The 27,769-nt window shown below is 68.0% G+C and overlaps 1 protein-coding gene across 1 annotated transcript in view; it reads left to right on the forward strand.

The window, feature by feature from the left end:
• The window catches only part of LOC119093189 (unc-112-related protein), a 37,807-nt gene that overhangs the window by 3,375 nt on the left and 6,663 nt on the right, over positions 1 to 27,769 (forward strand). The window contains exons 3-9 of the mRNA XM_037216103.1: positions 13,425 to 13,664; positions 16,333 to 16,562; positions 22,832 to 23,046; positions 23,623 to 23,833; positions 24,570 to 24,748; positions 25,182 to 25,293; positions 25,670 to 25,789. Coding sequence (XP_037071998.1) covers positions 13,425 to 13,664; positions 16,333 to 16,562; positions 22,832 to 23,046; positions 23,623 to 23,833; positions 24,570 to 24,748; positions 25,182 to 25,293; positions 25,670 to 25,789 — 1,307 coding nt within the window. The remainder of the gene's footprint in view (positions 1 to 13,424; positions 13,665 to 16,332; positions 16,563 to 22,831; positions 23,047 to 23,622; positions 23,834 to 24,569; positions 24,749 to 25,181; positions 25,294 to 25,669; positions 25,790 to 27,769) is intronic.

Below are 27,769 nucleotides of genomic sequence, written 5' to 3' on the forward strand. Positions count from 1 at the left end.
ATTACAAGTGGTCCTTGTTTCGGCGGTCCGTGTACAGGTGGTCGGCGGCCCGTGCACAGGTGGTCCATGTACCGTTGGCTGGTGTACCGGTGGTCCGTGTACAGGTGACGTGTACCGTGCCGCCGCCCGCCGTCAGCGGGGTGTTTATAGCACCGCTCCCGGTGCCAGTCCAAACAGGACGGCCGTCAGCAGCGCTGGCAGACTCGAGCGCGGCTCAGCCCCGGCCCAACATCATGTATTGAACGACCGAACCCGGCCGTCCCGGGACGAAATGGGACGCGACTGTTGTACTGGTCCAGACCTGCTGCTGTACTGGCTTAGACCTCTGGATTGACTGGGGTCTTCCAGTAAATTTTCTTGGCGTCCTTCCAGTAAATTCCAGGGTCTAGACCTCCGGATGCACTGGTCCAGATCTCCTGATAGAATGGTTCAGATCTCTGGATGCACTGGCCCAGATCTCCTCATAAACTGGTCCAGACCTCCGGATGCACTGGTCCAGATCTCCTGATAGACTGGTCCAGACCTCCGGATACACTGGTCTGGATCTCCTGGTAGTCTGGTCCAGATCTCCTGATAGACTGGTCCAGATCTCCGGATACACTAGTCCAGGCCCCGACAGTCGGCATCGCGTGACGTCAGACCGGGTCATTTCCGAGCGCACCACACCGGACCCGGGGTGGCCGGACCACCCGCTGACAGACGGCAAGCGACGGCCTCTGGAGGCCGGGAACTTCTCCGGACGCCCCGACACCGAGCGGCCGGCGCCGGCCGCCGTTATCGGGCTGGCGATCGACAGCTGAGCATTTTGCACGCACGCTCGTGCTACGCTTGCCAAACCGCCGCACGATGGCGGCGGGTACGCCGCGGGCCGCCGCTCCCACCTGTTGAACTTTGTTCGACGCACCGCTTCTGGACTTTTGTACCCGTCGCCGCCTTTCCGCGTAACCGCCTTGTTGGCGTTGCACTCCACAACGCGGAAGCATTGTCTTCGTATCTGTGCTGGCGCGGCGGGCACCCGGCCGGCGCGTCATTCCTCCACGTGCGCTGGCGTCGGCCGAGTAGGGCGCGGCCGCGTCACCCATTCTGGTCGGCGGCGGGTGTACGCAGCGCATGTGGCTGGTAAACACCGGCCCGGCCGCTCCGCCCCGTCCGGCGCTGACGTCACACAGCGCTGGCCTTGACGGCGCGGCGAGCTGTCGGGTGCGGAGGCACCGGCCGCGGTGCCGAGAGGGCGGCCGAGCCGCGCCGACGGCCGCTGCGGCCGCGGGACGTGACGAGCGCCCCTCCCCCTCTCCGTGCGCCCCTCTCCCTCCCCGGCGTCGGCGTTGCACGTCCGTTTCCGGCGCTGGGCGGCGAGCCGGGCGTCCGCGCGGCGCGCGCTGCCGCCGGGAGCTGGTCCGGACCGGCGCGCCGGCCGCCCGGCGCCGTATTAGGCGCGTTGCCGGCTGCACGCGGCGCACCGACGGGCTACACCGGCGGCGCGTGCCTCCGCGGCGGAGGCGGCGGCGGCCGGCCGCCCCTCCCCCTCCCGACCGACCCGTGCGCCTGGCAGCGTCGTGGGACACGCGGGCTGTCGGGCGAACAGACGGCGCTCCGCCGGCAGAGGGCGGGGGTGTCCCGACGGGCCACCGCCGGCGCACGTGCCGTCCAGATGTGCCGGCCGAGCGGAGGGGAGGCCGCCGCCGCTGCCGCCGCCTCTGCTGCGCAGTCCGGCGCCTTTTTCCGTGGCCGGCTCGAGCGCGCGCGGCGCCACTCTGCGCCCTGGCCGGCGGCCCGACGCCAGGCGCCGCTCGCGGTCAGGCCAACGCCCCGGCGCCGGTCGGCCGATGTTTTCTGTCGGGATTGCCTAACGCGTCGGACGGTTTTGCAGTCGGCGGTGGGCCGCGGCGGCGCTCACATCCGGCCTTTGATTCACCGCCGCCGCCGGCCGGACGCCGAGCGCCGGTGACGCCGAAGGAATGCTGGAATCGAGGACGCGTCACGCGTGACGAGGCGTCACTGGAGCTGGGGCTGGAGCGGGGTGGCATCCGGCGGCAGCTGGTGCTGGCGGCCGCCGGGGTGCTCGCCCCTCATTGGCCGGGGTTTGTCTCGTCTCTGCGCCGGGTCCCTCTGAGGAGGTGGGGAGGCTCAGCCACCGTTCGCCCCCTGCGTCGGAGGCTGCGGCGCCCGGCCAACGCTCAGCTGACGGGACGCTGACCTTGCCAGCTGCGCATCACCAGCTGCCCCGCCCGCCGGCTGGCCGCCGCAAGCTGCGCCGTGACGGGACGTGACGTGACGCGCCCGTGTCGTAACGTGACGTCAGTGACCTGACGCGCGCGCGGCCGCCGGCCGGTCGCGCTCGCCACCGGCCGCACCGCGGTCCGGGCGTGGCGGTGGGTCGGCCGCCTAATACGGCCGCCCGGTCGGGTGGAGCGCCGCCGGCCGAGACGCCGAGCGGCGCCGCGCCCGCGCGCGCCCGCCCCGGCCCGCTGGAATGCGCTGAGGCCCACACCGGCGGCGCGGCGGCGCGGATCAGCGCGGGTTCGGACGGGGTCGAGTCGCGCCCCCGGGCCCCTGTGCCGTGCCTCCGCGGCCAGACGGCTGTGTTCCCGTACCTCCACGGCCAGACAGTGGAGCCAGACGGCTGTGTTCCCGTACCTCCACGGTCAGACAGTAGAGCCAGACGGCTGTGTTGCGGGACCAGGCAGTCGGGCCGACCGCAGGCATGCCCTGTGACGCGCCCGGACGCCGGCCGACGTCGTTTGGCCGCCGTTGTGGCCCCGATTACGGGCCGTTTGGATGCGCGCCGTCGGCTGTGGGAGGCGCCGTTGCACTGCCCTGCGGCACGCCCTGCCGGTGGTCGGCCCTGGATGCACGCCCGGCCCGAGGCCGGCCCCGCCCGGAATCAGCAGTCGGACTTGCGGAGTCCGCACCTCGGACCGCGCCGGGTCGGCTCTGTGACGTCATTGGCGCTCGGCAGCACAGGTGGCGCGCTTTTAATGTCCGGATCATCGTCGTTACGACGTGACGTCTCTGCACGATGCAGCAGGTGGCGGCCGGTCGAGGCGTCACGGAGCTGGTGCGGCCCGTGCGGAGGAGGGAGGGGCGCTGACCTCGTGGGGCAGGGGAGGGGCGCTCGCCCGGCACCGTCGGCCAGCTGGGCTGGAACGGCTCAGCCTGGCCCATGAAATCCGTGACTTGTTGCGCCGACGCCGATACGCGGATATAAACACTGAGGAGACGTCGCTGGTAAAGCCTTGTATGTTGACATGTCAGCTTAGCCCGAACTTTCGGTTGACACAGCTGCGTTGTATGTTGACATGCCAGTCTCAGCTGAGCTTCGCGCCGGCACAGCTGTTTGTGGACCGGTCGCTGGCGTGGGTAGAACCGGTTCACCCACGGCATTTCGATTCCCACCGCCAGCTCTCGGGCGCGGAGATGGCCACCCGTCCTCGACGAACCATCTGAGGGGTTGGCTGAGCCCGGAGCCCCGCCGGTGGCTACTGCACGGACACCGTGCAGGCGCGACTGAGAACTCACTCGGTGCGGCCCGCCCGCGCTGCCGGCCGCGCCGCGCCGCGGCGCCCGGCCGCCTACCGCCGACCAAGGTCGTATGGTGATGAGGCGTCGCCTTGACTTTGGCCGGCGGCGGCGGAGCGGGACGTGCGCGGTGACCCGGCTCGGCCAGCTGGTGCGACCGGCCGCCGTCGCGACGGCACGCGGCGCCGCCACCGGCCGTCGGCGCCGTCGCCGGCGTGGTTCGGCCGACGCCGCCGCCGGGCGGTGTGCGGGAGCGCGGCGGGGCGCGCGGCGGCGTGTCAGCGGCGACGGCCGTGACACGTGCGGCCGCGGCCGGCCGCGGGCGGCCACGCAGCCGGGAGGCGACAGGCGGGCGGCGGACGGGGTCGTTATCATGGATTCAGGCGCGGGTGATGTATTCGGGGAGCCTGCAGAGGTGTCGCGCCGCCTTCGTCAGGCTGAGCGCTGGCCGATGGGATGCTGCAGCATTTACATTTTGACGACGGCGGCCGGTGGCGTGTGCACGGTACCCCGCCGTCCCTTCGGCCCAGCGAGGCACGGTGCCGTCGAGACGGGAGATCTGAAGTCTGTCGGTACCGGCCAGAGTCGGACGGAGCGGCGGTGGCGGCGCCGGCTGGCGTGGGAGGACCGGCCGAGCTCGCTGCCGGAGAGCATCGGAGTCGGCCGGCCCATCTGCGGCGCGCCCACGCCCGTTCTCGCCGCCGCTGCGCCGCGCGCGCCCGGTAAATTGGCCGATTGCGACAGGCGGGCGCCCGGGCGCGACTGGCGACGGCGTTTTTGCGACGGCGCGCTCGGATGTGCCGATCGGAACTGGCTTCGCGCGCCGGCCGGCCGCGTTTCGGTACGAAGCTGGGGACTTTGGCACCTGATGCAACCCGAGCATTGTGCTGCATGGGCTCGAAGTGGTCTGAGTGAATCGGGGTTGGTTATCGATGCCGGTGTCATCCACAAGTGATGATGCAGTGGCGTATAGGCGTATAGGCTTGGTGCTATGCGTAATTATTTTATGCTTTGTTTAAGTACACATCCATGTTTCGCTCAACAGCATTGTGACCAGATGCTTTGGATTAGCCTTGCTCCGGCTGCTTTGGTGGCGGTGCATTGTATATTGCCTTTTGTTTTCGGCACACGTGTCGACCGATGTCGGTTTGTTGTTCTAGAGCATGTCCCGGCATTCCACACTTGGCGTTCTGAGCACGGCTAGGCTTCTGGTTTATGTATGTTGCTCACCAGGTTGTTGTGCTTCGTGGCATTCTGCGCCGCGAAATGCCCCGCAAGCCCCGCCCGCCAGGGCTGGCAGCCGCCTCACTGCCGCCACCGCTTTGCCACCCCGCGGTCGGTTTTCCCGGAGCCATGGTCCGTTGCTCGCTTCCGCGGCGGCCGCGGGGCCGTACCTGCACCGCTTCCTGTGCCGGCCGCGTGGCGCGCGTGCAGGCCGCCCATGTCGGCCGCCGCTCGGCATCATGCACAGCACAGATCCCAGCGCGGCCCGGCCGGCGCCGCGCCGCCCCCGCCCCCGCCGCCGATGCGGCCGCCGCGCGGCGCTCGGTTTTTATCGGCTCGGCGTCAGCGGAGGTGTCGCCGACGCCCGAGGCGCTCAAGGAGACGTCGGACAGCGCTGACCCAGAACGGCTGGCGGGGTGGCGCCCGGGAGCGGCGCGAGCGCGGCTGTCAGCTGTGTCAGCCGTCGCGTTGCGAGCGAGCGGCGAGCCGCCGCGTCGGCTGGGGGGGGGGGGGAGGGGTCCGAGCTGCGCCGCGAGGTGCCGATCTCGCCCGCCCACCGGTGTCAGCTCATGGAAACCTGTGTGTTGACTTGTCAGTCAATCCAACCTCTCGGCTGCACGCGTTCGGGCGAAAGGCCAAACACCACAGTATTCCCCCCGTTCCCCTGTCCCCACTCGTCCCCGTCTGGAGTGGTCATCCCTGCCTCGCACCACATGGCGGGACGCCCCTGTGCCGGACGATCTCCGCGGTGCGCCAGGACGGGCCGGCTCTTCCTCGGCGTGCAGCCGGCTCGACCTTACGCGGCGGCTCCGCGTGGGCCCGGCGCTGATGAGCCCGGTGTGGGCTCGCCCCCTCGCCGGCCGCGGCGGGGCGCTGGCGTGCTGCCAGTCGATTGTTGATGGGCGAAATGGGCCGGCACGAGTGGCGATGGCATGGAGCTGCGCCTGCCGAGGTCGGCGGGGCGGCTGGAGCGGCTCCCGGGGCCGCAGCAGATGGCGCCGGGCTGCGACACGCTGTCATCACCGCGCGCCTGTCCTCGGGCCGGCCGTGTTTTAGGCGAGGCTCGCTGCGAGCTGTGAGGCAGGGTCCCGTCCGATGCGCCGGCGGCCGGAGCTGTGCTCGTGCAGCAGCATGGCCGCGATGATGTTACGTCAGCGAGGTGCACGCTTACGATTCGACGTAAAGGATTGAGCTCGACCAGACCGGCCTATATTGGGCGCCCGTAAATATTTATGACAGATGCCCGTTCCACGAACATCGAAACGGTAGCTGATTTCCCACCGATATATGCGCTGAGGACAGGAGTACCTAAGCGAAAGCCGGCTGGTGTTCCCATGGTGATCTCATGCTCTGCCGCCAGATTATGACAGGCTTATAATTATGACGTATTTGGCGCTGTTTGCGGTGCTTGAGCAGGGTGTTCCCAGGCGTGCCCGTGGCCGCTGCAGCCTTGCAGCACTGCGGCTGCCCGCTGCCGTCCGATGCTGTGTGCTGTGCAGCAGGGCAGCCGGCCGTTGATGTGCGATCGCGTGGCTGCGGGGGCGCCGTGCTCCCCGTCGGACGCGACGGCCACGTCCAGGGCACTTTGGCCGTGTTTTCGGGCGCGATATTCCGGTAGCTGCAGCGCCGGAGACGCCTGTCACCGTTTGATCGCTCACCGCCGCCGGTTACCGTGCGACGCCCCGGCCGCCGCACCGCTGCAGCCTCGTGCTCCGGTGCGCGCCGCCGGCCGCTGCAGCGCCAGCTGTCGGGCTCTGCTCGCATCCGGCCCGGCGATGCGTCTGTGGCAGCTTAATGAGCAGCCATGACGAGTGGCCGCCGCCGCCGCCGCCGCCGCCCGGCGCCGCCCGCTCCGGCCCGGCGCTATGTATAGCCGCGCCGGCAGCATGCATGTCAAGGTGCGCGTCGGCCGCTGCCAACGTAAACGCCGGCCGGCCGCTCGCCGGTGTGTTTATCGGAGGATTGTCTGCGGCCGGCGGGAGCCGACCGAGCGGGGTCGGGTGGGGCGCGCTGACGGCTGTCGCGTCGGCCCCGGCCAGGCTCGGCTGTCGGCGGCGACAAGTCATGTGCTCCTGGGGGCGACGGCTCCGACTCTGATGGATGTGGAGCCTGATTGTCCGCGGCGACGGGTCGAACGTGCTGGCGCGCTGAAAGGCTGAAAGGCTGGCGGAGGCCAGGGTCGGGCTCTGCCGTTGAAAGCGCGGCTCTGGCTGGCGGGGCCGGGCTGGCTGTCAGAGGGGCCAGAGTTGCCTGCCAGGGAGGCCGGCTTTAGCCGTTGGCTGCACGACGGGTGGCGGGCGCGCGGCGCTCAGGTGGAAGGTGGCTGGAAACGAACCGTGAAAAGGCGCGGCGACCCCGCTTTTTGCCGCGGCACGACTCAGTTGTGCGCCGGTGCCACGGCCAGCGGCCGGGCGGCTCTGAGCGGCGCCGCCAGGCAGCGGCTGATGAGCCAGGCGACGCCGGCCGGAAGCGCACAAGGCCGCTGAGTCGGACGGAGCCAAGCAGTTCCGAGCGCAGCCGAGGGCTTCCCGGTAGCGTTAGTCACCGGCCGGCGGCGGCGGCGGCGGTGTCGTGTCATCCGGCACCGGGGCGCTGACTCACCTGACAGCGGCCGTCGCGTCCGCCGGCACCTGCCGACGCCGGCGCGGCCGCGGTGGTGACGCGCGCCGCCCTGGCCCGCCCGCGCCCGGATGCGACCCGCTATCGATGCCCGCCTCCCGCCTCCCGCCTCCCGCCCCCCCGCCTGCCGCTGGACCGCTACACGGCCAGGCCGAGTCGGTGTGCGCGGCCGGGTGGCGTGCGCTGACAGACGGAGATCGAAGGACGTCGAGCTCGCCTGGCGCGGTGGTGTGCGGCTTTAGAGAAGCCAGCTGACCCGGCTGGGACCGGCGTGGATCGCAGCTCGGTAGCTGAATCGGGTCGCCGTCTGCCGGCCATCTGGGCACGTCGGAATGCTCCTGCAGCTGCGTTGGCGCGCGTGGAAACATCCGATGCCCTAACGCGCTCGGACGCTGAGATCGGCGCCGGCGGCTCTCGCTCGGCTGGCGCGCGAGCGGCCGGTCGGTGCCGGGCGCGGTGACGCCGGCCCGCCGCGGACATGTCCTCGGCGGGCGTCACGGTATGTGGCGCCATGCCGGGCGGGCGGGGCCAGCTGCGCCAGCCCGCTGTTGTCGCGGTCTGGTGCCAGGTGTGAGGTCACCGCCGAAGCCGTCCTCGGGACCGGGCCGGCACGGCGGTGGTCCAAGTCACGCCTGCGGTCGGTGTCGGCTCCCTGGCGTGAGGTCGCCGTCGTCGCCTTCCGTAGGGACGCACGGGGTCCCGGGAGTGCCACGCTGCCCGCGATCTGCGCTGCGTCGCGTCGCCGGAGGCCGCCGGGCGCGGCGGGGGCCTTGTTTAGCGCTCTGGCCGGCTGCCAGCGCGCGTGTGTGCGTGTGCGCGCGGTGAATGGGCGCGGGCGGACGGCGCCCGACCTGCCGCCGCCCCCGCTCCGTTGGCCGCCAGCGCGCCGCCGCCGCCGCCGCCGCCGCCGCCGGCGGCCGGGTGGCGTCACTGCTGTAGGTTGCGAGCTCTCGAGGCTGCGCTCCCGCTGGGTGCCGGCTGTAGGATGCGGATCTGGTCTGTTACCCGGCAGGTTGCGCTGCCACCTGGTGACCTCTCCCTGCCGGCGCGGTCCAGATGTGCTTGACCCGCGGCGCGGTCCAGATGTGCCTGACCCGCCGGCGCTCCCGGGACCCGGCTTCCGTACGTGGGCGGCGCTCCCGTGACCCGGCTTCCGACGTGGGCGTGCTGCCTCGCCGGTGTGGCTTCCGTTCTCCCAGCTGTTCCTCGTCGCGGCATGCGACCGGCGGCCGCTGCGGGCCGCGGTCGGACGCTATCCGTCACGTATCGTGTTGTGGTCGCTGTCAGCTCGGCGTGAGACCCTTGTCGCGCGCTGAGCCGCCGCCCCGCCGCCTCCAGCCCATTGTGAGGGCGTTATCTCAGCGGGCAGGTCGGCTGACTTGGCTTCGGCTGTCGCACACGCGGGCGGCAGCTGATCAACAGCGACAGGGCTCAGGCATTGAGCGGGACGAGGTGTGGGACAAGGCCTGCTTTCGGCGGCTACTGGGTGGGCTTAGCTTCTGGCCCTGGTCAGCGAGCGTGAACATTGACACGTGATGAGGATACAGACTGGGACAGAAGCGGAGGCCGGCGCAACTCCTCGCAATGCGCTCTAAGCTCAGCCCTTCCGCGGATCACTGGGTGGCCGTTGCTGCGGCCTCCGGCGGAGGTAACAGATTTACCGCGCCAGCGAGCCATGGTTACCGCGTTCACGTGAGCGTAGGTGACGCATTCACGTCTCGTTATTATCACTATTGACGCGTGCGCTACTGTGCTGGCTGGCGAGAAGCCAGCGATCGGCGAGCTGGGGTGCTGTTCAATCACGGGCCCGCTGCGCCACGGATGACAACATCGGAGATGTAAAACCTCGAGAGGAGAAAGTCGGTGGGAGGGTGCGGCGTCGTGGACGGGAAAGCGGACGGTCTTCCCCGGACGGGAGAGCGGGCAGCCTGCCGCCCGGGCAGCGGGCAGTCTGCCCCGGCGCCGGCAGCAGGCAGCCCGCCCGGGCGAGCCGTCGGCCGGGTGGCCCGCGCCCTTACCGAGCCCGGAACCCGCCGGGCCGCCGGGAGACGGATCGGCCGTCCGTTTGTGGGTCAAGGCGGCGGACGGACGTGCCAGGAGTGCCGAGCAGGCGACCGACCCACGGCAAACGCCGCCCCGGCCCGGCCTGGCCCGGCCCCGTATGCGTTGTTTGTCGAGAGCGGGGGTGCCGTGGCCTTACGGCTGTCGCCTCCGCCGCCCTGGGACTCCCGAAGTCGTGCTGCGCTCATCAGGGCTGGGCCGAGGCGCTCCGCCGCTCGTTTCTGAGTCCAACCAATGGGCAGTTTTTGCCTTGTTTTCGCTTTGTCGTCTTTTGTGTTCCATGCTAATCCATGCCGGCCCTCAACCCGAATCACTTTCCATCACAATCCGATCACTTGGCCATTTCCCCGCCTCTTTCATTACTCGCCCTTCTGAATATTCCGGCCTCGCTCTGCCCGTGTACTTTACGAGCGGCGGCTGGCTGCCTCCTCCGGGCTTCGGCACACAGCGTGCCGGCACAAAGTGGCCCTGTCCGGGGCGCGGGCGCGGTGCCTCCTTTTTGCGCCGCCGCATTGTGCCGGCCCGGCTGTTTTGCCGTCCGCGCCGCTCGGCTGGCCCGCCTGGTGGTATTGACACTGCCTCTCCGGCTGGAGGCCGGCACAAAGGCGGCGTGTGCGCCGACGCGCCGCGCGGCCGGGCCGGCGCCGGACGCCGCCGCACTCTGCTGACGGCTGTCGCCGCTGCCCGCTGGCGCCGCTGCCCGCTTGGCGCCGCTGTCCGCGCGCGCGCCGATGCCCGTGCTCCGCGAGCTGCAACCCAGCAACGGCCCTTTGTGCGCCGCCCGTTATCCGTGCACCGCCCGTTATCCGTGCACCGCCGTCCGTTCTCCGCGGACCGTACCGCGCTGGTCATGCCCCGCTGCCAGCACCTTGTTCTACGCTATCCGTGCCGCGTCGTGAGCACCCTGTACTCCGCCATTCGTGCGCCATACTCCGCTGGCGGCGTCCCCCGTCCGGCTGCCGCCGGTGCCTGGTCAGGCGGTCGCCTCGGCGCCGCGTCGGGTACGGCCGGCCGCTGGTTTCGCCTCTCCTGCCGTGGGCCGGCCGGCCGACTGGCCAGCCGTGTGAACTTTCTCCCGGGCCGGCGCGGTGAGCGGGCCGACCTCGACCCGCCGGCGGCCCGCTGACCCACCGGTGTCGCGGCGGCGGCTGCGGACGGGCGCCGTGTCACGCCGCGGCGCCCGGTCCGGCCGGACGGCGGGACGTCGCCCGGCCTCCGTCGGGCCCTGGCGCGCCGGTCGGGCTCCGTTGGCCCGATGACACCGCGCGTGGGAGGAGAGTCGGGGTGGCCTGTCGCGGCCTCTGCCAGGCCGGCACGGGTGCGGCGCCAGCGTCGCATCCAGCGCGCGGCTGGCGCCGCCGACCTTGCGCGCTGCCAAACAATGCCGACCTGTGCTCATTAGTCGCGATCGGGCGGCGGTGTTCGGCGACGATACAATCGGCTGGCCGTCGCCTGACCCGGCCTGACCCGGATCGACGCCGCGCCTCGGCGACTCGGGGCGGCGCCGGCGGCGCGCGCTGTCGTGTCGGCCGCCCATCGCGACCGGATTAATCAGATGACCGCATTAGCGGGACGGGTGGGCGGGTCCGCCCAGGCGGGCCGAGCCGAGCCGCGCCGGGCCCGCTCCTGCGCCAGAGACGCCGCCGGCCGGCCGCCGGCGCCGGGCGGTGCGCCGCTTTGGCCGCGCATGAGCGACGACGCGATCCTGGCGCGATGGTATCGCGCCTGGCGGCAGCCGGGCTCTGCCGCTCCGATGTTTTATCTCCGCCCCGCTCGGCGGCGCCGCCCCCGCCCCATCTCGCGGACCGCGGTGCCGAAGTAAGCAGCCAATCGCAGCTGCACCCGGGAGATGACGCCTCGTATCCGGAGATGCTAAGCGTGCCAGCATGCAGGAAACGCTCGCAGGTGCTCCCTACGCAAGGGAACTGCTCGGCGTGATAACTCTACTGACGACTCTATAAGGCTGTTAAAGCGTCTTTCGGCAGCATGTGCAGTTTGGCGGCGACTCGAGCAGCTGCGTTGCGAAACTTCCCGCCGCTGGTCGTGATCGGCTTAGCGTAAAAGTTACGCAACGCCGCGGTACAAAAGGAGCTCGACCCGAAGACCGCTGCACCGTCAGTTGCACCATACCGCCGACGTCTTCCGGGGGGCGGTGGGAGAGGCTGTGGGAACGTGTCAGACGGCGGGCAGGACGCTACGGGCTGGTCTCGGAAGAACCGTTGGCGCACTGAAGGGGCAGGCACGTCATTGGTCATGTTCATGTGGGGAAGAAGTCCCAAATGTGGGCTGAACACGTTAATGGAACACTTTATAACTGCCTGCTGTTTCCGAGCCAACGGTATGGCGGCATTCGCTCATTCAAAATGGTTGTAAAATTTGCATCATTCGCCTTAGTTCAAGTATCCAGGCGATGCGTGGACGCGACACCGGAGATCCAGCATTCCTCATGTGGAGGTCAGCTGCTAGCCGTCAGTATCGGCTTACGAAGCGCGGTTAGGGCCTGACCAGGTCAGCTCAGGCACGCATAGCACCCTCCGCAGATCAGGATCGAATGTCAGGTGTGATGAAGGCCAATGGGATTGCGCATCGAACGTTGCGTAATCTAAACGACCGAGCCCGCCGGAGTTGAGCTGAGCGACAAACATTCCACGCGTTCTCCTCGCTGCATGAGCCCGACCGCCGTCCTGCAGCCGACGACGGCGCGGCGCCCTGGCGTTGGCGCATCCACACGGCGCTGTAACGCCCTCATCACGTGCCGTGGCACGTCCCAGCGCCGCCGGCCGCGGCGCGACCGCCGCCGCCGACCACCGGCAGCCGCCGCTCCGCCCTCGGCAAACAACGTCAGGTCGCCGCCAGGCTGGAGCTAATTAGCGTCGGCGCGCGGCGGGCCGGGCGGCGCCGGCCGACGGCCAACCGCTCCGCCCTCGCACGCACGCGAGCGCGCGCCTCTGTCGGGTGCCGGCAGCGGGTCACGCCCACACGCCGCGTCGCCCGGCCCGGTGCGGAGACTGATCTCTGATGAGAGGCACGCGACGGCGGGTGGCGGCGGTGGGGAGGCGTCGGGCTGCTACTGGAGTATGTTCGGTTAAAGTTCGGTTCGGTTTGGTTCGATTAAGGTTTTGTTAGGTTTGTCTCGTGCTGTTCTGTCCGATCACGGCATATATACATGGCGTAACAATGCTTGTGAGTGCATGTGACCTTTTCCATTGTCATTGTGTCCGCGCTGTTGTTTGATGATCTGGCTTTGGTATTCCAACCACGACGCTTGTAGCCATCCCCACCCTCATTGTCTGCCACAGCTTTGCCATCTGACCGCGGCCCGCCCTGTCTCGTCTGCCCACCCGCACCACAGCGTGCAACAGGGCCCCTTCTGCCGCCCCCTTCTGCCCACCCGCACCACAGCTTTCAACAGGTCCCCTTCTGCCGCCCCCCCCCCCCTCTGCCCACCCGCACCTAAGCTTTCAACAGGTCCCCTTCCGCCGCCCCCGCTGCCCCATCCGCATCCGCAGCGTTCTAACAGGCCCCTTCTGCCGCTCCCCTCTGCCCACCTGCACCTAAGCTTTCAACAGGTCCCCTTCTGCCGCCCCCGCCTGCCCCATCCGCATCCGCAGCGTTCTGGCAGGGCCCCTTCTGCCGCCCCCATCTGCCCACCTGCACCGCAGCGTTCAACAGGGCCCCTTCTGCCGCCCCGTTCTGCCCACCCGCGCCACAGCTTTCAACAGGTCCCCTTCTGCCGCCCCCGCCTGCCCCCACCCGCACCACAGCTTTCAACAGGTCCCCTTCTGCCGTCCCCGCCTGCCCCACCCGCACCACAGCTTTTAACAGGTCCCCTTCTGCCGCTCCCGCCTGCCCACCCGCACCACAGCTTTCAACAGGTCCCCTTCTGCCGTCCCCGTCTGCCCACCTGCGCCACAGCGTTCAGCAGGTCCCCTTCTGCCGCCCCCGTCTGCCCCATCCACACCCCCAGCGTTATGACAGAGTCGCCTCTCTCGTTACCGCAGAGGGCCATGACTGGTCGGACCACGCGCTCTTTTGGCCGGAGCGCAACCAGTGGCTGCTGCGCACCAAGTCGACGCTGGACCAGTACAGCGTGGACGCCGAGGCGTGCTTGCTCTTCACGCCGATGCACAAGGTGCTGCGCGTCCAGCTGCCGGACCTGCGCCACCTCGACTGCCGCGTCGACTTCAGCGCCAAGTGCTTCAACGCCGTCATCGAGGTCTGCAAGGAGCTAGGGTACGTACGCCGGGCGGCCGGCTCGCTCCGGTCGTCGGCGCCGGCGCCGGACGCTCCGGTCCAGCCGGACGGCTTGGAGGGGCTGGCGCCGGCGCCGGACGCTCCGTCCAACCGGACGAGCTCGGAGGGGGCTGGCGCCGGCGCCGGACGCTCCGGTCCAGCCGGACGGGCCTTGGAGGGGGCTGGCGCCGGCGCCGGACGCTCCGGTCCAACCGGACGAGCTCGGAGGGGGCTGGCGCCAGCGCCGGACGCTCCGGTCCAGCCGGACGGGCTTGGAGGGGGCTGGCGCCGGCGCCGGCCGCTCCGGTCCAACCGGACGAGCTCGGAGGGCGCTGGCGCCGGCGCCGAAACGGACGCGGGGCTGTCGTTGGTGCAGGTTATTGCTGAAGTCATCCTGGTCGTCCCGCCGTCCTGCTGTTGTCAGTGCAGCGCCGTTACGTCCTCGGTCAGTTACGCTCCGGGCGGACCAGCGCAGCGTCAGCCTGTGCCCGCGTCAGCCGTGCGAAGGCCGTGGAGTGACGGCTTGTGCAGCAGCCACGCCGCGGACAGAGATGTCCGCTTGGTGGCGCAGGACTATTATGTCAAATGCCGCTATGGTGATGTTATGCTAACGCCCAGCGGATATTATTCATCGCGGAAAGCAAACCAGAAACCGATGCCGCTAACCTGTCCGGATGGCTTATAAATCGCCTGTGGATCGGTTTATAAGTCGGGATAAATTAGCTGGTGTCAGGAGCAGGGGCTACGCTTCTGCTGGGAATCGTCGTAAATTACAGTTTATTCAAGCATTCAAAGCTCGTTTCATAGGCTTATATTAACATTTATCTGGTATCGTATCGTACGTTGGCGAATTGCAAGACCTTAGCTCTTATAAGCTTGATGTATTATAGCGTTCAACGGTGAGAACCGTGGGCGCGTACATCCGGGCCTATTGAAACATTTTTCCGACGCATTGAGGAATGCTTTCTCTTATGCTGAATGACCCCTTACTCAGCGCATCCAAGGTGCACAACTTAATGTTGTCTCCCAGCGGGCTTGCTTCACCAGCAGAAATATGCCTGAAATATGGACTGTTTCTGTGTAAATATCAAGCGTTCATTCATCGGTTGATGAATGGTTGGATTTTCGATGAATGAACACGGTGATTCATTCGTTTATTCATGGAGCAGTTGAACATCATTTACACATCAGTTGATTGACGGTTTACCTTACTCAACACAAGATCAACAGTTGACGGGTGTCGTTATTGATTTTTGTACCGAAATAGTCCGGTATCCTTCGGAACTGCTCCGAACTCTCACTGCACTCCCCGTGGTGTACACCGCGGCACGTGACCCCTATAGCGGCGCTATGTAGTTGGACGCTCCCACACATCTTATCAGAGCACACAGTACTCGACGATCTCCCGCTATCATAGCCGGGACCGGCAATCAAAAACGAACCACGTTTGGCAGAGCTGGGACCAGCAGTAAAAAACGAGCCACGTTTGCTCAATGTATGCTTTACTCTACAGTTGTGCAGTTTTATCGTCACACGGACTGCCGTAGGATTTCTGCGTGATGGCGCTGATGCAATGGAGTTCGCGGGAGGGAGGGGCCGTACCGTTGGCCGGCTGGGCCATCGAATGGAAGTCCCTGGCGGCTTGAGGGGACTTCGCTCCCAAGATCAAACGTAGCCAAGAGGGCCTGGGCACAACCAACTTAAGATTGTTGCATTGTCCCAGGTATTAAGAACTAGAAACATTTTAAGTATATAGAACTACGACTGTACAGTTCATCCGGGTTTTTTTCTGCGACGTGCGTACGCGCCATTTTTCTTCAACTCGGTTACATGCTCATTCATTCCAGGTAATCAGTTGAGTGCGCATTGTCAGGGAAAAATGACATGCAATTAACGATAATTCAACTAACAGAACCTATTTTTGAGTTTCAAAGATTGCGGGTGGTCGGCCAAGCTGCCATCTCACTGCATCTTCTATTTGATCTTTGTGCGAGCTATGCCTTGCGACAAGGCAGTTTATCCATCGCTGTGGACTGTGACGTTAAGCCCCCTCCTCTTGAGTACTTCCCCCTCATGAACTGACAGTCGCTTGTCTTCATTGACAGCTTTAGCGGGTGTGAACGCTGCAGATAGCGGTCCGCGTGGCGCGTGCAGTGGTTTGAACGGACGCTCACATGTCGATAGGCCGCAGCTGGATAATTCGACAAAGCGGCATGTGTTAGGTCATCGCGCTGCCCCGGTGCTCTTCCGTTCGGATTTACGACCTGTTTGGCAGTGGGTGTCACCTTGAAGCGTGGACTGTTCACTTGTGGACATTCCACATTAAGATGACATTATGCGCCCCAAGTGTGGCTCGTTTATCCTGGTGGTGATATCATTGGGAAGTCATGCATGCCGTTGGATCCCTCAATGCACAGTCTCTGCTGGAGCACTCACGAACGTCCGGGGCATTATGCACTGGCGATTGTACCGTTGTAGTGCATACTTCGCGGACATAAGCTTGGGAAATCCTGTCTGCACTTCCGCGCCCTAGCTGCTCACTGTGCCGTGTTGGTCGCCGCTGTGCTGTACGCAGAAATGTTCACCAATCAGTGGCTCAGGAGACTGGCCGTACACGCGAGAGCGAGGGTGGCTGGCGGCGGGCAGCTGGACCGTAACACGTGCCGCGGCCGGCAGGTATCCGCCACCCGGAGGAGCTGTCGTTCGCCAAGCCGCTGGAGTCGCAGCACCTCAAGTACAACTACCAGTCGCACGCGGCCGGCAAGGCGCGCTCCGTGGACGGGCTGCCGGCCGACACCAACACGTTCATCTCCAAGAACGGCTCGGCGCATAGCAGCAACAACAGCCTGGACGGCCCGACTACGCCCAGCCGCCGCCTGCACACGTCCGGCTCGCACTTGAACACGGTCAGTGACGGCGCGAGGCTGCGCTCCGCGCTCCGGCGCCTTCCGCGGCCGACGGGACGGGCCCGATCTTCGCTGGCGTTCGCTCGCTGCGCCCGCTGATGGATCGGACAGCGGCCGCTGCTGATCAGTGTCGTCGTCTGGGATCAGTGCCGCCGCCGCGGAGGCGTGTGGTCTGGTCGGGCGGCTGCGGCGGCGGCTCGCCGGCGTCCACCTGCAGGCCGGGCGAGGTCCTAGTCGGTGTGCGTGCGGTTGGCTGATAACTCGCTACTGACGCCCGCCCGCGGCAGGGCCTCAGCATCCAAGTATCGGACTGTATATTTGTCTTCGCGCCGGCGGCCCCCCGACGCCCGTCACCAGACCGTGCTCTCCGCGTGGCGGCGGCGCGGCGCTGCCTGCGGCCGTTGCGGCGGCCGCGGGCAGGCTGCTATCGGTGCCGGCGTCAATACAGGCCATCTGGCGCCGGCCAGGGCGCCACGCCCGCTGGGGGCCTCAGATAACCGGGCTATCGGCGGCGTCGGCGCTGTTTACGCTGCGGCATCTGGCGCCGGGCCGGCCGCTGCGTAAGCTCGCGCGTGAGCCCACGTGGCGGAAGCCGCCGCCCGGAAGGCTGGCGCGCGGCGGCGCTGCTGGGGTGGCCGCCGGCTCGAGCAGGGCTCGGCGGGCCGACTCGAGCGGGGATCGGCGACGGTGGTTAGCCGTGGTGCGGCGGGTCTCGCGGGCGGCGGGCGGGTCGGACCGACGCCGCGCTGTCTGACCCCGCAATGCACGCGCCGGCGGTGGCGTCGGCCGGGATCAGTCCCGTCTCGCTGTCGTCAGCCAGTGTTGGCAGCCGACGCCGGCCGGTCCTCCTTCCCACGGCGACAGCTCGGGCGCACAGGCGTCCTCAGGTCGCCGCCAGGCCCGCCACCTGGCGGACCTGAGAGGCCGACTCCATGCCGATACCGGCGACGCCTCCCTCGGCGGCGGCGCGGACGGCGTCCCCTGACGCCGCCGGGCCGTCAGCCGGGCGTGACCTGCGCCGCAGCTCCCTGACAGACGCGCGACAGCCGGCGCTCGACCGACGCGCGACAGGTCGGCCGGGACCGTCAGCGGCGGCGAACAATGGCCGGCTGGGCTGGCCGGGACGCCAGCAGGTTTGGTCCGGCCGCTGCGCACCGCCGGTTACAGTCGGCTCGGGATTCCCACCTGTGATACTTCCCAGCCCCCCCCCCCCCCCCCTCTCGAATCTCTCTCCTCGGCGAAACTGACCCTTGTGACTCGATCCCCTACGTTCCTCGAGCCCCGCTCGGCCCGTGCAAGGTGGTTTTCTGTGAGATGAGGCTACCGCCACCCCGGCCCAACGGGAGACCCACTGTGCCTGCGCAGTACAGCTGCAGCTAACTCAACCCCTGTGACAAAGCTCGCGAGCCGCCGCCGACTCTGTCACCTCGCGTGCGCTGCCCCCTCCCCCGGTCCGGCTATGGCGCAGTTAATGCCGCGGCGGCGCCTCCGGTTGCACGAGACCCGCCGCCGTCACATATCGCTGACAGAGGCGGACGCGGCGCGAAGCACGCCCGGCATGTGGTCACCGCGCGGCGAGCCGCGCCGCCGGCCCGGTCCCGCCCCCCTTCGGAGGGCCAGCGGCCGCGCGCCGGGGCGCCCCCGGTCTCTCCACTGACCCGCGGCGCAGCGCAGGGCTTGGGCGGGCTGCCCGGCGCCTGTGTCGTGGCCGGAAGGCACCGCTGCGTTTGGCCGGCGTCGGTAGCCTCGCCGCGGGTGTTGGAACACGATTGCAGGCCGTTTAGCGTGCGAGAGGCTGCTCAGGCCCGCACCGCCGCTCCCAGTGGCTTTACGAGGCCGCCCGTTCGGGGAAGGGCCCGTGATCTCATGGCAGGACCGGTTCCGCGCGGCCGGCCAGCCGGCCGGCGGCCGCCGCTGCGACGGCAGCCCCTGTTTGCAGCCGTCGCCGGGCGGCCTGCACGGCCGGGCGTCGCCGCCGGCCGGCCCCGGCAGGGTCACTCTGACGTCACCCGGTAAACAGGCGCGGCCTTGGACGCCGCGACACGGCCGCAGCCGGGGCGGGTGGTCATGGTGAAGCTGGCCACCGCTCCGGCTGAGGAGGGTCGCCGGGGCCAGGCAGCGCCGGCCGGCCTGCAAATGAGAGGTGCCTGGGCTCGGTGCCAGCCAGTGCTGCCACCTTCACCGGTGGCGGCGAGTCCGCGGTGATTTGTAACGTCGTACCCGGGGCGCGTGGATGGATGTTGTTTGACTTAGCGCATGCGAAGCTTCAAAACGTCTCTGGGCCGTGGGGCGCGGCCTGAAGGACACTGACCGGGTTGCCGGTGAATGTTGACATCTAACTCTTCACTCCCTCAGCAGGTGCTGCCTTGACGTGGGGCTGGCTGGTGTCCATCACGGGAAGAGTGCATGTCCTCCCGCTCACCGAACCCAAGACCACGCCCGTCAGGGACGCTCCTCGTACCCGTAGGGTGCATGCCGCCGTGTTGTCCATGCGGCGTCCTATCACCTGCGACGCCCTATCGCCGTCCCCTGGCTGTGGTGCGTTACCCCGGTGTTGCCGTCTCCGCAGAGCCCCTGCCGCCGAGGCCGCGTGCGTAACGGTGCCCCCTGTGATCTCCGCAGCGGCCGCTGCCGTCGCCGCCGGCGGACGCGGACCGCGCCGCCTACCTACCGTACCCGCCGTCGCCGCTGGTCCAGACGCCGCCCTGGGCGCAGGCCGGCCCGCAGCGCTCCAGTCCGGGGCCGCCGCCCACGCCGCGTACGCCTGGCGTAGGTAGCCGGTCCGGCTCGGTCCGGCCAGGCGCTAACGGCGGGAGCCGCGGGGTGCTTGCTTCGGCGCCGGCGCCGACCGCGGCTCGGTGGCGTCCGTCGGGCGGGGCGCATCGCCATCGCCGCCGACCGGGAGGACTTCTCCTCGTGTTGCCGGTGCCATGTGCCGCTTCGTGTGGTCCTGCGAGGGTTGGTGCGGCGTCTGGTGGTCCGGTCGCTGGTCGCTGGTCTCTGTTCCTGACGCCGTCTCCGGGTGGTGCTCCTCGTGGTCCTCTGTTGTTGGTCCGTGTTCCTCATGTTTCGGTAGCTGGTCGATGTTCCTCCGCGTGGTCCTGTCAGGCTTGTTGTTTTAGCGAGGCTCCTGGACGTTGAGCAATGCGTTGCGTGAGCCACCGGACGTGGGTCGCGCACGAAGAGCCCCCCCCCCCCCCCCCGCCGCCGCCGCCGCCGCCGCCGTCGTCGTCGTGTCTGCGGTTTGTCCGCGCTTGTTTGACCCTGCTGCGGTTGTTTAACCCTCGCCGGATACAGATCGGTCTGATGCCTCCCACCCGACCGCCAACTCCGCCCCCCTTCCCCCGCCCCCCGCCCTCGAACTCAGCTTCCTGACGTCACAGATCGCGCTGCGCTCGGGCGCTCGTCTCTTGCCCCGGCAGCGGCGGTGCCATGGCCGCCTGCAGCGGCGCCAACAGCTGCCGTGTGTGGTCACTGGCTGGTCCGGCGTTTGTTGACGTTGGTCGGCGGCCGGTGTGGCGCCGTAGGGGTCTCGCGCGCGGTGACGTACGCCGCGGCTGCTGGGCCGGCTACCGACCGCGCTGCCGCCGCCGCCGCCGCGACCACGGCGTTCGTCGCGCCCGCGGAGTGTTGACGTGATGAAGGATCTCCGGGATGGAGATGCCCCCACGAGGATGGCACGTGGACTTGGCTGTTTTAAGTTTGTCCCCGGAGAGTTGCAGCGGGTCGCCAGGTTCGAGGCTCTGGGAAATGTCAACAAAGAGGTTACGCCCTCTTTACGTGGCGCGGACCTCCATTAAACCGCAGGCTGGAAGTCGGGTAGTCCTGCTTTCCCTCGAAATCTGATCACCCCTGTGTAAATACGTCATGGATTCCCCACAGGCCCAGATTTCGCCGCTGGTGCTATCCTGGCGCGTGGCCCAGGCAGCCCAGTGACGTACCAGCGTGGGGTCTGCCAGTCCGCCTCTGACCCCGCGGTCGGGTCACGTGACCGCCGCCACCCCCTCCGGATCGCTGACAGCCTCCCGACACGGGCACAGTGGCGACGGCGAGGGCGCCGCGCCGCGTTTGTTTTCCTGCTCCAGATCTGTCGGGGCGCTGGCCGAGCTGCCCATTGATCGGCTAAAATACGGCGCTGACGTCTGAGCGGCGGCCGGCCGGCCCAGCAGTGATGGATGGACGGACGGACGGACGGCCGGTTTGTTTGGGTGATTTTACGACGGATGTAACGGCTTTGGTCTGCCGTGTCGCAATCTTCGGCGCCACTCTCCTGAAGCGGGGGACCGAGACACAAGCACGGACAGGCAGTTCCGGTGGACGCGGGACAGCTTGTAAGGACAGACGCACGATCAGACGGGCTGCCGAGACGGAAAGCCGCGCGCCCAGCTGGCGGCGATACCCACCCGTGGTGCGGGGTTTCCCCCCGCGCCGTCAGGCGTTAGGAGCGGGCTGCTGGCGGCGCTGCTTGGTGTCGTGTTTTAGCCGGGGAGGGGGATGCCGCGCTAATCACGTGCCCCGGTGCTAACGACGGCATGTGTCGGGCCTCGCGTCTGATCCATTAGCGACGGCGGCCGGCGGCGGCGGCGGCCGTCTGGGAACGACGGCACGCTGCCAGCTCGTGCGAGCGCGCGCCCGCTGGCGCACTCCTGTCTCGCCGCGCGCCGCGACGTCCGTTTGTCATGCCACGCCCCGCCGCCGCCCTGCACGCAAACACCCCCCGCTGCGGAGAGCGGGGTAAAGTCTGCCGGCGGCGCGGCGTGACGCGACCCGGTGCCCCCGGGCGCCCCCGGCCTGACCCTGCCCCGATCCTGCCCTGACCCGTGGCGGGGCTGCCTCTCCACGGCTGACGGCGCCGGCCGCCGCCAGCTCGCGCCGCCGGCCGGTGCTGCGTGACGCGACCCGGCGCCCCCGGCCTGACCCTGCCCCGACCCTGCCCTGACCCGCGGCGGGGGTGCCTCTCCGCGGCTGACGACGCCGGGCGCCGCCAGCTCGCGCCGCCGGCTGGTGCGGCGTGACGCGACCCGGTGCCCCCGGCCTGACCCTGCCCTGACCCGTGGCGGGGCTGCGTCTCCGCAGCTGACGGCGCCGGCCGCCGCCAGCTCGCGCCGCCGGCTGGTGCGGCGTCGGGTGGCGCCGCGTCACGCTTGCCGCATGCCTGGACGAGCGGCAGCCGACCCGGGACGTGCCGCGCCGGCCCGGCCCGGTTTCGCCCCGCTCCGGTCGCGCAGGAGCGGAGGGGGGGGGGGGGAAGGGAGGATCCCCGCTCGGTGGGGCGGGAGTCGGAGTACGTCGGCTGGGCTGGAACTCGGGTCGTGCGGCGTGTGGTGGCGCGAGGTATGTGGCGCCTGGAGCTGCTTTTTCCGGCGATCCTTCGCAGGGTTTGCGATCGCGCCGCTCTGTCCGTCCATTATGTGCGCAAAAACAGCTGAACGCCAGTACGCTTTTGTCTTCAGATCCGATGGAAAGTGATGTGTTTGAGCCTGTGTTGATGCCGATTGTTCTTTGCTAATATACGTGGTGATAACCATCAACAAACGGTCGTCCATCACGTAAGAATGTTTGCGGCCTTAGATAATGCACGAATCAATCACGGGAATGCAGCGGGCGTCAGCACGTGGCTTTTTGTCTGTCAAGCCAAAGCAATTCCTGGCTGATGGTCCTTTACCGCCGTCGTTGGGGCATCAGCTGGGCACTATGCTGCGCAGCGCGGGTCGTCCTTGGCTGGGACTTAACGCTGTCTTTAGGGGCCTGACCTCTGCGTGACCTTGATTGTCATCCTGCTGACGTCATTCTGAGCCCCGCTCTGTTCTGCCCTCGCTGTGTTGGCGGCCAGTCGTCCCGCTCGGCTGAAGCCCATGGTGTCACTTCCGGCGTAACGTGATCGGAGGTTTGTTTGACACTGACTACGCTGTCAGCTGACTGTGTGATTTCTAGCCTGTTAGGTCTGTGTCATGTGGCGTGAGCCCACCGTGACCAATGCGTCACCTCTGATTTCTCCTGCTTCTCGTCTCAGTTGACGGCCTGAACTGCCCTGACCTAATCGCTCATGGTGTTACCTCTTAGTCGTTCTGCTCTTAACACAGAGCGAGTTGGGCTCAGAGTGCACTGTGTCACGGCCTGACCCCCTGTGTCACCGCTGGCCTGTCCTGACTCCGTGTCGTCTGCCAGCCCGTCCTGACACCCCTCCTCCTGTGTCACCCCCGCCCCGCCCCGCCCCGCCTCGTCCCGCGCCGTCCGCCAGTCTGACCTCCGGCGCCTCCCGTCCGCAGAGCGGCACGTGGCGCTCGAACGCCTCGCACTCGCCGTACAACACGATGAACAGCTCGCTGGGCGGGCCGGGCTCTCCGGCGCACAACATGACCATGAGCAGCCTGGACAGCCTGGACTCTGGCCTGACCCACAGTCCGATCGTGCCGGCCGCGCAGGCGCGCCGCGTCATGGTGCACCCGCACACACTGCTCGAGCGCGCCCGCATGAACGTGGCGTGAGTACGGGGGCGGCGCCCGGGCCGGCGCGCCGACGCGCCGACCGTGTTTTGGCGCGGGGATGCGGCGGCGGCGCTGTGCTGTGCGTGCCGGGCCGTTCCGTGCCGCGCAGACCTGACGGAGGGAGCTGTGTGGGCGCTCTGTAGCAATGCAGTGGGGCGGACGTGAGGCGCGTGTTATTACCGTGGCTTGACGCGGTGTTGTGGGTGCCGCGAGGCCGTGTCCGCAGCGGAGCTTCTGTGACGTTATAATTTCACCACTGTGCTGTCTCGTTCTGACTGCGGTCCTGTGCGTTACTGTCGCATTCCCGCTGCAGCGGACTGTTGTAATCCTCTCGCGGGCACGCCACAAGATGGCACGACACTCTCTCTCTGTCCTCTGGCCGTCCGTGGCCTCTGAACGCGCTGTCTGGCTCTCCAGCTCCCCGTCAGACGGCCACGTGCCTCACCGCGTGCGCTGTGCCGCGCCCCGGCCAACACTGGAGGGCGCTGTCTGATCGTGTCATCTGAGCGTCTCTAGCCCCAGTCGCCGCCACGCGCTGCTGACGCCGGGGCGGTGACCCTCGCCTGCCGCAGCTGGCTGGACTCGTCGCTCTCCATCATGGAGCAGGGCATCCGCGAGTACGGCACCCTCCTGCTGCGCTTCAAGTTCTACAGCTTCTACGACCTGGACCCCAAGTACGACGCGGTGCGCATCAACATGTTGTACGAGCAGGCCAAGTGGCAGATCCTGAACGAGGAGATCGACTGCACCGAGGAGGAGATGCTGTTGTTCGCCGGTCTACAGGTGCGTGTTATCGCGGGTGGGGGCGGGTGGCTGCCGGCGGTGCTCCAGCGAGGCGCCCTGACGCGGTGGGGGTCGGCACCGGGCGGATAGTGAGGCTCAGAGACGATCCCGGACGCAAGGGTGGTGAGTCGGCGGCCTTCCGCGCAGGGAGTGCAGTGGTACAAGGTCTTGCCGCGCAAGGTGGTTGGTTCCGCCACTATGTCGTCGCGGTGGTGGACAGCGCAGGGTCGCTGGCGTAGGTTCGGTTGAGAGAGGCACTGGGAACGTCCGCGGAGAGACCTGCCAGCGGACAGGAGATCTTCAGCTGGCTCGTATGGCGGTGACCTGGCCAGCGCCCGTGCCGGCTGTGGTGTGATTATCTGCGGAGCGCTCGTCGGCAAGAGACGGTGCGGGCCGGTTTGTCCCCCGCGTGGCCGAGCCGTCGTGTGGTGATCACTCTCGCTGCTTGGGTGTGTGTGTGCGTGCGGCGCGCCTGACTGGGATCTGGTTGTTACGGTGACCTGTGTTCGTTGCGGCTGGTCCGAGTCCTCGATGCAATGGACACGGTTTCCGTCGTTCCACGGTCACCCTGGCTGTCATGCGACCATCGCTCCTCTCTGCTGTCAGCCTTGCTGTGGGTGGCCCAATGTTGACGGCGTTTGTACGCGTCCCACACGGCTCTCGTCCTCCGTTTCGCTCGCTTCCGCCCGGGCCTGGTGTGCCGCCATGCTGACCGGCGTATCCCGTCGGCCCGCAGCTGCAGGTGAACATGCAGAGCAGTCAGCCGCAGCCGGAGCTGAACGACTCGAGCATGGGTGCCGACGACATCGACTCGGCGCTCAACGACCTGCAGGTCAAGCTGGAAGGCTCACACGTCAACGGCAACGGCGACATCACGCAAATCCCCGAGCTCTCGGACTACCTGCGCTTCTTTAGGTAGCGCTGGCGGCGGCGACGCCGGCTGGCTGGGCAGCGGGCGGCAGGGCGGGGCTCGTGTGGGCGTCGGGAACGCGCCGCGGCTGCGAGCGGGGGTGTTGGCGCCCGCCGTGCCCGTGCGTGCCGCGGGCCCGTGCCGCTTCTTGTCTGGCTTCAGGTTTGAAAGAAGTGATGTCACGTGGGAGGGCGTCGGAAAGCGGGGTCAGCGCTGTGGTGAGGCTGTTCTGGGGTCAGGACGCAGACGGAATTGCGTCGCTTGATGACGTGTGGACGTTGATGTACTGTATGCACCCGAAAGCGGAGTTTGGCCTTGCACGGACCGTTCCTGAGGGCCTTCTTCAACCTGAGAGTCAGCGCTTTAGCTGGTCCGCGTGCGTCGATAGGGCGCAGTTCCTCGGGAGAACTGGTGTGATCTTTCTCTCGTGTCCCCCAGGCCGAAGAAATTCACGCTGAAGGGCTACAAGCGCTACTGGTTCGTCTGCAAGGACCTGATGCTGTACCTGTACAAATCCCGGGAGGACGTGGGGCATGAGCCCGCCTTCAGGGTCAGTCGACTCCGCACCCTGGCGGCAGTCAGTCACCTCGCGGCTCGGGGCGGCCGGCTGACGGACATCGGTCACTCACCTGCCCGTGTCATGTTACCCACCCTTGGCATGTCACCAACCGTCGGCATCTTCGCTCATGTTGTGATGGCTGTTGTGTGGCTCTGTACACGTTACATGGTGCGGACTGCGGCCAGGCATCATCGCTTGTGCGAGCATCATCATGGCATTCATAGTGATCATGCCGGAGTCCGCTTCATGCATCACCGAAGACATTAAGTCACAGCCAACACAATGTTGTCCCGCGGTGAATCGTGACCGTTCTTTGCGCCACATAGCCACGACCCCAACCCGCCTGACGCGGCCTCCTCGGCGCCAGGTGAACCTCAAGGGCTGTGAGGTCACCCCCGACGTCGTCATCGCCAGCAACAAGTACGGCATCAAGCTGGAGGTGCCATCGCCCGAGGGCATGACCGACATGATCGTCCGGTGCGACTCGGTACGTGCGTCGACTCCTCACGCATATCTCTCGCACCGAATCATCAAGGGGTCTCGCGCCGACTCCTCGGCACTGACCCCTCAGGTCGACCCCTCGCCGGCCCCTCGCACCGATCCCTCAGGTCGACCCCTCGCCGACCCCTCGCACCGACCCCTCAGGTCGACCCCTGGCCGACCCCTCGCACCGACCTCTCAGGTCGACCCCTGGCCGACCCCTCGCACCGACCCTTCAGGTCGACCCCTGGCCGATCCCTCGCACCGACCCCTCAGGTCGACCCCTGGCCGACCCCTCAGGTCGACCCCTGGCCGACCCCTCGCACCGACCCCTCAGGTCGACCCTGGCCGACCCCTCGCACCGACCCCTCAGGTCGACCCCTCGCCGACCCCTCGCACCGACCCCTCAGGTCGACCCCTCGCCGACCCATCGCACCGACTCCCCAGGTCGACCCCTGGCCGACCCCTCGCGCCGACTCACGCCGATTCCCCGCGCCGCCCTCGCGCACGGCCGGCCCGATGCCGCCGGAGCCCCGGCGGGCGCCGACGGCCGCGCTCCCGATGCGCATTGTTGTTGGCGGCCGGGCGTCGCTGGCCGGCTGGTCGGCTGTCGGCGGATGCGTCGACACGCCGCGCTGCCGGGCGCCGCCTGATGGATGGCGGCGCTGCTGCCAGCGGCGGGCGGGCGCGGGCGGGCGGCCGGCGGCAGATGGACACAGCAGGCGCGCTGTGGACGGGGCAGCGGCGGGCACCGGCCGGGCGCTGTCCGACCCAGCTCTTTGTTTGCACTGCCCCAGATGGAGGCCGTGTAGTTGTGTGAGACTTGGCCGGTGGCTTGGACCGTACCTTGGTTCTGCATTATCGGACGGCGTTGGTTGTGTGTTTGGTCTGACGTATGCCGTGTTCTGGCGCGCGTTGTTACGGGCTGAGGCCCGATGTGGGTCGTGTCGCCACGGCCTGCGCGAGCCCGGCCAGTGCCCAGGATTGGCGTTTGTCGGACCCCGGTACCGTCTCGGACAGACTGAGTCGAACGGGAGGCCACGAGTGTCAACCCGGGCCCTGCGAGTCTGTCATCAGCTCCCGCCCGTCCCCCCGATTGTGGAAGCTATTGCCCTGATTGTTCGTTTATCCTGCTCGGCACCTGCAAAAAGCTCCCATCTAGAGCCCTGCTATGTTTGTCCCCCTTTTAGCAGTCTGTGTGGAAGTCCTGCTCAGTGAAAGACCCTCTGCGTGATCCGTTCTCACAGACTCCCCTGAAGCTTTCGTTCATCCGCCTCCGAGCTACAGAAGCCCCCCTGGGGAGCGCGGCTTCCCCCACCCTGAGCTGCAGTAGCCCTCCTGGTGACCGCCGCCTGTGCTGCCGTGCCCGCAGGAGCAGCAGTAGCCCTCCTGGTGACCGCCGCCTGTGCTGCCGTGCCCGCAGGAGCAGCAGTAGCCCTCCTGGTGACCGCCGCCTGTGCTGCCGTGCCCGCAGGAGCAGCAGTAGCCCTCCTGGTGACCGCCGCCTGTGCTTCCGTGCCCGCAGGAGCAGCAGTAGCCCTCCTGGTGACCGCCGCCTGTGCTGCCCTGCCCGCAGGAGCAGCAGTAGCCCTCCTGGTGACCGCCGCCTGTGCTGCCCTGCCCGCAGGAGCAGCAGTAGCCCTCCTGGTGACCGCCGCCTGTGCTGCCCTGCCCGCAGGAGCAGCAGTAGCCCTCCTGGTGACCGCCGCCTGTGCTGCCGTGCCCGCAGGAGCAGCAGTAGCCCTCCTGGTGACCGCCGCCTGTGCTGCCCTGCCCGCAGCAGCAGCAGTAGCCCTCCTGGTGACCGCCGCCTGTGCTGCCGTGCCCGCAGGAGCAGCAGTACGCCCGCTGGATGGCCGCCTGCCGGCTGGGCGCCAAGGGCAAGACGATGGCCGACGCCTCGTACGACACGGAGGTGCGCAGCATCCTGGACTTCCTGTACCTGCAGCGGCCGGCGCCGGCGCCCGCCATCAACCCGCAGCACCTC

Source organism: Pollicipes pollicipes, unplaced genomic scaffold, assembly GCF_011947565.3.
Source record: "Pollicipes pollicipes isolate AB1234 unplaced genomic scaffold, Ppol_2.1 Scaffold_4002;HRSCAF=4701_pilon_pilon_pilon, whole genome shotgun sequence".
NCBI classification, from domain to species: domain Eukaryota; kingdom Metazoa; phylum Arthropoda; class Thecostraca; order Pollicipedomorpha; family Pollicipedidae; genus Pollicipes; species Pollicipes pollicipes.